Source organism: Felis catus, chromosome B2 (genome assembly GCF_018350175.1).
Source record: "Felis catus isolate Fca126 chromosome B2, F.catus_Fca126_mat1.0, whole genome shotgun sequence".
NCBI lineage: Eukaryota > Metazoa > Chordata > Mammalia > Carnivora > Felidae > Felis > Felis catus.
The window spans coordinates 105,197,217-105,209,891 of NC_058372.1; the positions used below are offsets into that span (position 1 = coordinate 105,197,217).

The 12,675-nt window shown below is 38.1% G+C and overlaps 1 protein-coding gene across 1 annotated transcript in view; it reads left to right on the forward strand.

Annotated features, from left to right (window-relative positions):
* Nucleotides 1–2,639: 2,639 nt before the first annotated feature.
* Nucleotides 2,640–12,675, forward strand: part of RFX6 (regulatory factor X6) — a 56,553-nt gene continuing 46,517 nt past the window's right edge. Inside the window, exons 1-4 of the mRNA XM_023254284.2 lie at nucleotides 2,640–2,862; nucleotides 3,173–3,329; nucleotides 6,106–6,229; nucleotides 8,512–8,573. Of these exons, the coding sequence (XP_023110052.2) occupies nucleotides 2,640–2,862; nucleotides 3,173–3,329; nucleotides 6,106–6,229; nucleotides 8,512–8,573 (566 nt within the window). The remainder of the gene's footprint in view (nucleotides 2,863–3,172; nucleotides 3,330–6,105; nucleotides 6,230–8,511; nucleotides 8,574–12,675) is intronic.

The window sequence follows — 12,675 nt, forward strand, 5'->3', positions numbered from 1 at the left end:
GTGGTGGTGGTGGAGCTGGGGACTGGAAACAAAAGGAGTTGGAAGCTGGGGGAAATGGTGCTCAGAAAACTTAGGGAGAAGGAAACTAAGGTTAAGGACCCAGAGTCACAAAGAGAATGAGTGAAAATGTATGTGACTCCAAATTCCTTTTCTTTCCCCTTTAATGTGGTGCCTCCAGTCACAAAGATACTGTCATTGGGGAACTACCAAGAATCTCCTGTTTCAGATGTCATTATGCCCTTTTCTTAAAACTGAATTAACTTTCTCAGATTTTTTAAAACCTGGGATCTGACAAATTGCATACAAAATTTTGTGTGTAGGTATGTGAGTGTATTCATGGGTTCCCACACCTGCTCCCCCGGGGAGAGAGTTTATGGCTTACATAAATTTCTTAAAGGGAATGTAAAAAAAAAATGTTAAGCATCACTATTTAAGAGATCATTCTCCATATTTAACTGTTTTCCTGCCTAGGATCTTATGACTTATCATTATTACATCTTTAAAATATTGGCTTCATGAGCTCAGATTAATTATAATAACTACAGGTAAAAATTTAGGATAATGACATTCCCCCCCCCCCAATTGAGCACTGTTCTCACTGGTTCTCATAAGCTTGAGAAGAATTGGCATTAATTCTTTTTTAACATGTATAATTTATCAGTGAAGCCTTTTGTCCTAGGCTTTTCTATGTAGAATTTTTTTTGATTACTGATTCAATTTCTTCACTTGTTGTAGGTCTATAGTTTATATTTCTGACCAGAAGCACAAAGAAATTACATGTTATTTTGTAGGGCAGATGGTTTACTTAAAACTAAGACAAAAAAGTTCATGGAAGGCATTCGGTGAGCTTGGTTTGTTTCCTTTGATTAATTCAGCTGGATAATTGCCAGATATTCATGTAGTGTCTGTAACACACACACACACACACACACACACACACACACACACACTTAGCCTGGATATTAAGTGGTCTGTATTTTTTAAAATTCCAAAAGAATTCCCAGTCATTTTCCTGAATATTTTCTTTTCTGATTATGTGATATAAATAGCAGAGTCTTTTTGCATACACAGAGTTAATCTATGTCTGAAGGTGTCTCTATAAAGGGGGAACATTCTAAACTGTAGTATTGTAGAGCTAAGCTCCAGGCACTGAGAAAGTTCTTTGGCTTTTTAAGGCCTAGGTAGAGGAAACGGATATGCAAAGTTGTCCCTTGGTTGGGAGGTATAGCCTCCCAGGTTTGGGTGCATGAATGGGTGGGTGGTTCCAGCCTGGACCCAGCTGCTGGTGGTAGCCAGTAGGGAGAAATCCTTCAACAGAAAAGTGATGCCTTTCCCAACAAGTGGTGCTAAAAACAGGGAAAGTTTCAAATATAGCCATAATCTTGGGTGCCTAAGCAGGTTAATGCTCTTAGATCATATTATTCCTCTCTATAGTTCACCCTTCAGCCATCCACCACCTCGAGTCCCATTTTGGTTTTTCTAAGTTAAATTTTGATGTAATGTAGTTTAATATTAAATTCGGGTTAAGGGGTGATTTCTCTTTCTAATGCTCCACAAGAAGATGACAGGTTGTTGGCTGTGGCGAGGCAGCCAACAACCTGGTTTTGTGAACCAAAACAGCTTCCTGGCTTTTTCTGGGGAGCACTAGGCATAGAGTAAGCACAGCACATATTTGTCGAAAGAAGAGAAATGGAAAGAATGGAAGATTATGTGGCAGTCAGGCAACACACACCCCCAACTCTCTACTGACTTCTTAAAGAGAGCACAAGTTACCTTTTCTTCCACCCCACATGACTCCCTTGCCATTTTAGATTGGAAATGAAATGTGGCGGCTTCATTTTTCATCACAGCAACGTCCACTGCACTACCCGTAGGTACAATAGGTGAGGAATTGTCAGGGATGCTTTTAAGTCACAAAATATTGCAGGGAACAATTGAATCTTTCCTCCATGCTGAAGGTTAGATCCTCGAAAGAGGCGAGGCTTGGGATCAGAACCCTCGAGGGTGCACCCTCGAGCAGGGAAGTCTGGACACGTGCGTGATGCGATGGCGTCCGTCCCCGTCACTGAGAAGAGAGCCTTCCCCAACCCCTGAGATTATTCCGAGAATCAATAAACCCGGCCCAGGTTGTGCAAAGACTGAGTGGTGCTCTGGCCTCGCAGATTCAAGGCTGCGGGGCCAGTGCGTCCTTTAAGTCTGACGAGAGAGTTAGGGATGGAGACAGTTGCAGTAGCTCTTCCCTCGGGAAGAGAGTGGGGTTTTCTCAGATCTTTCCGGGAGCTCCGGGTGTGAATGTGAAAAGTGCCCTCGGGCCCAGCGCCAGACGTGAGCAAGGGCGGAGAGAAGGGGGGAGATGTGGGGAATGGGACTCGGGGGAGAGAGGCGCAGGTGAGGAAGGGAATCCGAGCTGAGCGTCTGCCGGAACCGCGGACAGGTGGAGAAAGGCCGTCCCGCCTCGGTCCGCGCAGTCCCTGCGCAAGGCCTTCCTTCGCCGCGACGCCGCGGGGCTCGGGAGCCTGCCGTCTCCGCCCCCGTCCCCGCGGCCGCAGGTCCCCAGCCCCGCCCCGCCCCGCCCTGGGCTCTGGGCTCCGCGGGCCGCGGGCCGTGCGGCTGGTGCCCAGGTCTCCCGCGGCCAGAGGATGGCCAAGGTCCCGGAGCTGGACGACACCTTCCTGCGGGCGCAGGCGCAGCCTTCGCCCCAAGTTTCCCCCGAGGCCCAGGAGGAGTGCTGTGGGCCGCTCCTGGGCAAGGGCTTGCTCATTTACCCCGAGGAAAGGGTGTACCTGGCGGCGGCGGCCGGCGGCGCGCTGGGCAGCGCGGAGAGAGGGGAAGACCCGGAGCTGCCGGCGGGAGTTAAATCGGGTGAGTGCTCTGCCCCCTCGGGGGATGTGGCTGGGAAGGGGATGAATTCTAAGAAGGGCACCCCGCAGGAAAAGTAAACACACCGCAGACATAACAGACATGGGGAATGTTCCGTCCTGATCTTTGTATTTTCCCCAGGAAAACGTCGGTCACCTAGAAATGAACTCTAAGGGATTTGGCTTAGTTCCCCTCTCAACCCCCTGCCCACCCCCTTGGGCTACCCAGTTTGGCACCAGTTTGGTACTCTTAGAGGCTCCTTCACTGATTTTGCATTCTGATTGTCTTTACCACCCTTTCAACTTGCAATCAGAAATGCGTTTAAGCAATGGTAACGTTTCCTCGGAAGAAGAGGATGCAGAGAGTCACGACAGCAAAACCAAAGCAGCCGATCTACACCTCTCTCAGAAGAAAACCGTCACGCAGATGATGAAGGATAAAAAGAAGCAGACTCAGCTCACCCTGCAGTGGTAAGTCTCCCACGGGGGATACTTTTCAGCACCCGTTGAGTTTTGAAAGTCAGTATCTTCAGAATTTGCTTTTCCCAATTTGCCTCTGCCTCAAACTTTGGGGGCAATTTTAAGATACCAAAAGAAAATGAATCTTTTTTTTTTTTTTTTTTTTTAATGAATGTTTGGTTTGGAGACATAGTCTAGTCTAGTGTTGATGAAAAATGATCTCAATACAAAAACCCATCACTTTATTCACTATTGACATAAACTATAATTTCATCAAATGTCAGCAATAATGAATGCTTTTTATGACTTATTTGCTTAACATGCAATCAATTCGGTCCTTATATACTTGTTATTTGATCGTCTTTTTGTTTATAAAACATGATTCTTCAAACCACCTTAAAAGGAGTAAGAATCTTAAATATTGCCTTTATCCATATGAGGGCAAATAAACAATTGTATACTGGTCATTAGGTGAAATGCATTTGAACTAGAAGATATTGAAAATTCAGTTAAAATATCTCTAGTAAATAAATGTTCAACTATTTTCATAGCACCTGTCATATATGATTTATTGTGATGAAATATCATGAATTGGATTTTATGGAAACTCTTTTAAAACCAAGAGTTTATCAGTAGGCTTTCTACATATGAAGAGCATTTTGTAATATTGATCAAAAAGGAAGAGGGATCTAAAGTAAAAACTCTAAGCTTCCCCACATAGTGTGAATAGGAGTATATATTTCCTTCCAAGTTACAAGTAACAAGCAAATAACTTAAAAGGTTTATTTACCGATTAGTTGTATAATCTGTATGTATGTAAGGTATGAACTAAACCTTAGAAAAATACAATAGAAAAAAATAATGTCTGAAAATCTAGCAAAAAAAAAAAAAAAACCCTAACTTTTTTTCAGCTATTTAAACCCTGCATTACAGTTTGCATATACTAAATTTTTGTGATTATATACTTACACCTTTTCAAATATTTGAAATCTAAACCAAATATTCTTCTAAAGTTGTGGCTTAACTATTGAAGTTGATGTCACACTGACTGGTTAAAAATACACTGGGGCAGTAAATATTTGAGTTAATTATCTGGAATATTTTAGATACAGCTATTTTATTAGTATAATTGGGGCAGTATTGCTTAAAGATATATTGTGGAGAACTGCTGAATTATCACTTTCAGTTTTTCCCTCAAATGAGTGAATGGGAACAAACTTGTTTTTTTGTTTTATAAATATGAGTGATTGCATTATAATTAAAGAAAAACAGGTTATACCCCAAATTAGCCATATTCATGGCTGGGATTATCCAGTATTTTGAAGACAAAGACAATGCCTGCAACAACATTAAATAGCCACATGAACAGTTGACATTTTATGCATGCCATTAAAATATAATTTTTAAATAGTTGAATGTTTTCTTAGTGATTTTCATTTTTTGAAATTTAAAATGCTATACTTTTGTTTGAACTTTCCACCCCTTTCCTATAAAAGAGTGTTACATACAGTTTTCTGGAAACTGAGTGACTTATTTGTACTTCGAGAATTTTCCCTCATGGTTATATAGATTATTGGGGATATTAAAAATTGGAGCTGAAAATTAAAATGAAAAATCTAAGTAACTCCAGTTTTCAACTGTCAGCTAGGTTTAGTTTTGTGGATGCAAATCTGACTGGGTTTTGTTTTGTTCTTCTTCAAAGAAGTATGAACATCTGATGCTTTAAAGTCTGATGAACATCTCCTTTAGCTTTTATCTCATGCATTTAGGGAATATGCTAAATCAGAGATGTGACTAGTTTCACTCAATTTTAATCTGAATGCATGCTCAATATTGCATTGTTCCTATATAGTAATAATTACAATTTTACTATACAGAAAATGGGTGTACATAAATTTTAGTCAATATCACCTACTGAATTGTTAGGAAAATTGGGAATACAATCTACAAGTTCTGATTTCTCGATTGCTGTTTAGGTATTTATAACACTTGAGTATACATTATTACATTTATATAAATTGTGTTTAATTGCAATGTAGACATTCAAATAGAATTGTGTCTAAATTTTCAAAATTTATACAATTGCATTTGTAACAGAGTTGAATTTGTATGTCATATTTGGAGACATCTATAGAGAAGTACATTATGTTTCAAGTGCATGGTATGTTTCAGGCAATTATGGTACTTGATCACAGCAAAAGGCATAGGGTAGAAGTAGATCAGTACCATTTCAGACTTCAGTGAAGTGAGTTTACTCTTAGGTGTTTTGCAAATAAATGCATCATCATGCTTCCCTAACCATTTAGGGCTCAGGACTAGTTTGGGAATGAAAGTAAGAGATTGTAGGCATTTGCCAGCCTGAAACCTGGCAGCCCATTAGTGTTGAGAATAGTCTTTTAAAAAACCATCTCCTTCAATTTTACCATTCATACATATTTGCATCTCACAGAGCAAACCATAATGAATAGTGAGGATTTCCATAGAAATAAGACCTATTCTTTGAGATACAGACCAGAAAGGAGTGGTTTTACATTGACCAGGGTATTTTAACTCCACTAGCAGGTATTCATTGGGGTTCTTGTTCTTCTAACATTAATTCTTGTGATCTGACTTTTAATAATATCCGGAATAAAGAAGGTCTGCTCATGTCTGCTCATGAACTCATTGTATAGCGTCTGTATTCAAAACAGTCATTAAATCAATGTGAAAGGGGAAAGGAAAGGAGAAATAAAGAAAAGGTTTGACCTAATTTTTTGCCTTTTTTTTTTTTTTTTTTTTTTTTTTTTAGGCTTGAAGAGAATTACATTGTGTGTGAGGGAGTTTGCTTACCACGGTGCATCCTTTATGCGCACTATTTAGATTTCTGCAGGAAAGAGAAATTGGAGCCAGCCTGTGCAGCCACCTTTGGAAAGGTAAATGACACATATTGGCCATACTACTTTACTGCTAAAGTCATGTCTGGAAGACAGTATAGAAACAAATGCATCTAAGTAAATTTTTTTACAGAATTTTAAGAAATTTGTTTCACAAGCATTTTATCTTGATTTTACCTACTATAGGTTTTACCTGGAACTACTATATGTTTTGAATATTAGAACCTTAGCTATCAGATGATTTAATGTGATATTTAAGGCGCCATTTGGGGCGCCTGGGTGGCTCAGTTGGTTGAGCATCCCACTTTGACTCAGGTCATGATCTCGCGGTTCGTGAGTTCAAGCCCCGCGTCGGGCTCTGTGCTGACAGCTCAGAGCCTGGAGCCTGCTTCAGATTCTGTGTCCCCCTTTCTCTACACCCCACCCCTGCTTGTGCTCTGTCTCTCTCTGTCTTTCAAAAATGAATAAACATTTTAAAAAAATTAAAAAAAATAATAAAGGAATCTCCATTTGAGCAGTGACATTTCCCTTCAAAGAGGGATGCATTAAAGAGTATGGTATAGCCTGTATTGAGAAGTAAAATTAAGTGGTGGTGACAAGTATCTTGTTAATGCAACTGGTGATTGTGTTTATTATTTAGCTAGTTCAAGTATATGAGTTTTTAATAATTTTTACTTTATTTCATGAAATAGTTCCCTTGATTCTCCATTTCACTCTGAGTATGTTTATACCCCAAACTCTAAAATGTTGTGACAGAATTGGTGAAGCATCGCTTATTTAAAAACATTCCTTTCTACCCAACTGTATGGTTAGGATGGGAATCTGTAGAATTGGCATTATCATATTTATGTATGTTGATGTTATTTTGAAAATCAAGACAGGATATCAATCTCTTGGGAAAGGTTTCTCCTTCAAGATTCTTTTCATGCTCTGCTAAGAACTTAGGATATTCTAGAAAAACTATAGGAAGCTTAGGGCTCAAACATTGCATCTCATATAAACTGAAATCTAAATTCTAACCTGTAGAGGGACTCATTGTCCAGAAAATAATGAATACTATAGTCGAGCTTCTCAGTTTTTGAAAATCAAATAATTTATAAATTTATTTTGAAACCTCTCTGCTTATGGGAGTTAGTGTGATATGGTGCATGGTAATCTCATTATTCAGGTTCTGGCCTAGACAGTGACAAATTTGTTGTGAAGCCTTCTGAAAAGCACTTAATTTTTTCAAAACTCAGTTCACTTATTCCCTAAAATGAGCAAGTTGCATAAGACAACTGCTAAAGTCCATTTTTGCACTGTTTTGTTCTACCTTATGGCAGTAATCTTAACTGTTTGGGGAGTGATGAAATATCTTGAGAATCTGATTAAAACTACAGAATTGGTCCTCCCAAGAAACTGACATATACAAAAAGTTTGCCGCGGAGCCCCTTAGGAGATCATACAATTCCTGTTATATGTAGAACAGATTTTGTTCTTTAATTGGATGCTAATTTTTAGCAAATTTTAGAGAAAGGGACATAGAAAAGAAACAATTTAAAACACTGCTGTGGATATCTGGAAGGAAGGAGAAAGTTTCCTGTGTTTTTTCAGAGTTGGAGATTGATACTTAATTTTGATAAATCTCTGGATAAAATTATTGTAAAGACACTCAAGTCTTTCCTCTAGGTACATACGGTAGTAAGCAACATGAAGCAAAAGCAGATACTGGTATGATTCGCTTTGGAAATTGAGACGGGCAGTAAAACAATCTTATTAAAATACTATGTGGCAATGAGAAAGAATGAAATATGGCCCTTTGTAACAACATGGATGGAACTGGAGAGATGCTAAGTGAAATAAGCCATACAGAGAAAGACAGATACCATATGGTTTCACTCTTATGTGGATCCTGAGAAACTTAACAGAAGACCATGGGGGAGGGGAAGGAGAAAAAAAAAAAGTTAGAGAGGGAGGGAGCCAAAGCATAAGAGACTCTTAAAAACTGAGAACAAACTGAGGGTTGATGGGGGGTGGGAGGGAGGGGAAAGTGGGTGATGGGCATTGAGGAGGGCACCTGTTGGGATGAGCACTGGGTGTTGTATGGAAACCAATTTGACAATAAATTTCATATAAAAAAAAAACAAAACAAAACTACCTCCCTGCCTCTGCTGGTGTATTATTGCTTATCAATTGCTTGTCAGTGTATGTAGAATATTACTTCTTCCAGACTAAATTTTACCCAAAGTTCAACATTTACTTTCTTGAATTAACTGGCCACACGTTGCTTGCAACAGAACCACACGTTTCCTAAAAACTAAAGTAATTGATTTTCTTTTTAGACAATTCGCCAGAAATTCCCCCTCTTAACGACTCGGCGACTTGGAACAAGAGGCCATTCAAAGTAAGATATGTTAATGAGCATAGATATCAGATCTGTACATATGATACCCCGTATAGGAGGATTGACACGTGTAAAATGAGTATTGTTTTTATCAGTGAATGGAATCACGTGTTCTCTTCTTGATGAAGCAGATTTTTTACCAACTGTAAGAACTAAAAAGAAAAAAAGTAGATTTTGGAATAACGTTTAAAAAGCAAAATTTATACTGAAATATCATAATATTTTATTTCTTCTGATAAAAAAAATCATTTTTACAATCTTAAATCCACTACTGCAGGCACTGGTGTCCTGAAAGGGTAGTATATATGGCTAAATAAGTGGCCAGATGGAACCACAGCACTCCCAAAGAGCAAGGCCAAAGTCAGGAGTTGAAGCATGGTTCAGGTTCTTCCTTTGGTTTTCTTTCCCAGATAATAATTTCAATATCCTCTTCTTTTCCCTTCAAGACAAAGGACCTCCACAAATGACTTCTTTGGTCATCTCTTAATGTAAACATAAAGTTAGTTCTCTTGATAATTTTAGCTTTTCTTTTCTCTTGTGGCAATCTCTGTAGAGTTACACGTTACACATCCTTACTCGTCCATTATTTCCTCTGTCCACTGTGTTTTCAGTTTTTCCTTTCCTTCTGCCTGCAAACAGATTCAGATCTCTTTTATGTTGATAAAAACAGACGCATCTCAGACCTGCTGTACTCTTCACAATTGCTCTATTATTTTCCTTCTCATTGCTATTCCTCGAAAGAGTAGCTGTGCTCACTTATCTCACCATTGTTCACATGGTAACAGTCCATTTCTTTACGTAGACAAAAACCCTATGGCTCAATTTTACTGTTACTCATCCTCCTTGGCACCTGTCTAGCATGTGAACCTGCTGACAGTGCCCTCTTAAAATAAATCAATATGTAAAACTTCTCCTATGGTTTCTCTGTCACAGAACTGCCAGGCCCCCTTCCCTCCTCTCCCATTCATTTTCTAGCTCATCCAATGTCTTCTTCCATCCCAACATCTAGTTCAGCATTGCCCAATGAAATATAATGCAGCCACATATTTAATTCAAAAATTTCTAGTAGCCACATTAAAAAAGTAAAAAGGGACAGATGTTATTTAATTTTAATATGTTTTATTTAGTCCAATGTATCATTTCACCATGTAATCAAAATTAAAATTATTGAGATATTTTTCATTCTTTTTCCCTACTAAGTGTTTGTGTGTTTTATTCCTACAGCACATCTCGATTCTGATTAGTCATTTTTCAAGTGGTCACTACCTACATGTGGCTAGGAGCAACCTTATTGGCTAGCACAGCTTTAGTCACTTGCCAAAAAATAAATCTTACTTTATGAATTCTCTTGAATCGGTCTCTCTCCATTCTCACTTTCATAATCTGGCTTTCACTGTATCTTTCCAGTCCTTTCAATACAGTTTTTCCAAATTGGCCTTCTAAAACTTTTAATTCAACTGTATCTCTGTCATGCTCAAATTTTTCTCACTTTGACATTCAGGGTCCATTATGATTTAGTCCCAAACCATTTTCCTACCTTATCATCTACTCACCTCTCAGCATGGAGCCTATGCTCCCACCAAATTAGTGCCCAGCATCCTTTGTTTCACCCCCAAATGTCATTCTTTCATCTATGCTGTCTTCTTCCCTGGAAAATGCCTTTTCCCTACAGGCATTTTGAAAGCTTATCCATTGAAAAGAAAAGAATGTTTCGTAAACTTGCTCTTCTTTTGAAATTTTTCTTATTTCTTGATTTCTTATAGGCTCTTTCTTCATAGCCTCACAGCAGTTCATTGGTTCCTTCTTAGTGTGTAATTACCTTATCTCTTCCCCTCAAAAGATAATATTTTGAGGATAGAGACTTTGTCTCATTCATTTTTATATCCTTTCTGTTGTTGGCTACATAATTGATTACCAATTAATATTTCTTTAATTGACCCCTATTGGTGTTAACAGTATGTGGTGTGAGAAGGAGGAATGAAATGCCAGATTGAAAAAGAGTGAATTGGTTCTTCCCTTCTAACTTGTTTATCAAACTTGAATCACGTTAACTGGCTGATTTCTACTGAATTTGATTCCTACTGAATTGTGTGGGTAGAAGAAAGATGAGATAATGTTGGAAGTAGATAAATAGTAGAAAAAGAGGCAAAGCAATGCAGAGAAATCCCCTTCACAAGATCTACAAGAAGGCAGGCAGGCAGGCTGCTGGGAAAGTCAATTAATCCTAAAAGGAGCCTTTAGGATTAGGGATGAATCATTAACCCTATCCATTGTGACTCTGTGAGGCTCAAGTGTTTAGGTTTATGGACCAACATGTGGTAATTTCAGGAAATTTGTTTGATATCTAAAAGCAGATGTGCCCAAGAGCAAATTATTAAAATTTGAATTTTTTTTCCTTGTTTCCCAGTATGACATTTGCTTTTTATAACTTGCTTGTTATATTTTTTCATATTTTGATATCCTGGGGAAAAAATTTTCCATACATAAACAAGTATGTTGAAAGATAGGGCAAGATGGAGAGTTTGTGAATCTTGCAGTTGGCAATGGTTTGATGTAATTATTCTTTTGTTGTTGTTGTTATTTATTTATTTATTTATTTATTTATTTATTTATTTATTGTGGGGGGAGAGAGAGAGAGAGAGAGAGAGAGCAGGTGAGGGGCAGAGAGAGAGGGAGAGAGAACCCCAATCAGGCTCCTTGCTGTCAGCGCAGAACACTATGCAGGGCTCGAACCCACACACCATGAGATTGTGGCCTGAGCCGAAATCGAGTTGGAAGCTTAACCAACTGATCCACCTAGGCGCCCTATAATTTTTGTCCCAAGCATTTCTTTATCTTGGTATATTATGTTCACATTCATCATTTTTAATGGCTATTTAATATTTTAAAAATGTACATCTTTATGAAAAATATTTTATGTCTATAGAAATATGAACAATATGTGAAACAGAAAGATAAATGAAGAAAGTTAGCATATTTTAGAGAAAGAGAAATTTATAATTTCTCCAAATTTTACTATTAATTTTGCAAAACTTGTTGGAGTAGTGTTTATTCTAGTGCCTTAAACATACTATCACTAAATGTTTATTGAATTATTTGAAAAATTTAAACTAAGTATTAATTTATTTTAAGTTCTGTGGATCATTTATTAAAATATATTGACATTATATAACTGTAGTGATGGCTATCTAAAAACATAAGCTCTCAATTGTTGCCAAATTCTCATAGAATAGCTAGAGTATATCCAGTCATTTCATTTGAGTCTTTCAGACAGAATTGATTTTGATCCTGATGAACTCAAAAAGTTCTTATGTATTCTGGACACAAGATAGCACCACTATTTCTAAAACCCTCCCTGGCAGCCTTTAGGGTTCATGGAACAATGTTACTTTTCAAATTTTACTCCATGTAGGAAATCCAAAAGTTTGGGAAACACTGATCTTTGTGACAAAGAGGTGATTGGTAGGATCTAAAAAAGAAGAGTGAATTTTGTGTCTATTTTCAAGGTTTTTCTCCCTAAGTTCTGTCATAACTGGTATTAAAACGATCAGTTCTCACAACTCACCTTTATGCAGGTGTTACTTTCAAGGACCTCACGAACATGAAAGATGAAAACGTGTAACTAAATAAAATGAGGCAAAATTTATTCAGTCAAAAGGAAGAGATAAAATATTTAAAACAGATATGTTAAAAGCAAAACAAAACAAAAATCCAAATGGACAGACTACCTAGGTAGATATCACAGATCACCAGATATCATGCACTGTCAAACTTAGAAACAATTAAAAATTGAAACATTTGTTTCCAGGGGCAGGTCTGACTTTCTACATAAGAAGCCAGTAGTGCCAAAAGTTCTGGAAAAAAGTCTTTAAAGGTTAACTCTTGGGGTCACAAAGCCTCACCCTAGAACACCTAACCTGAGTGTGCCCTGGGGACAAAGCCAATCAGTTTACAGGGGCATTAGCAGCTCAGCTTTCTGTCCCTTGCTTCACTGTCACCCTCCCCTCCCTGCCAAGAAGCCCCAGTGACAGATTCTGTACATTCTCAACACCCAGATAAAACTGTGTTGTCTTTTGAGTTTTTTTTCTTCTTTTGATTTACT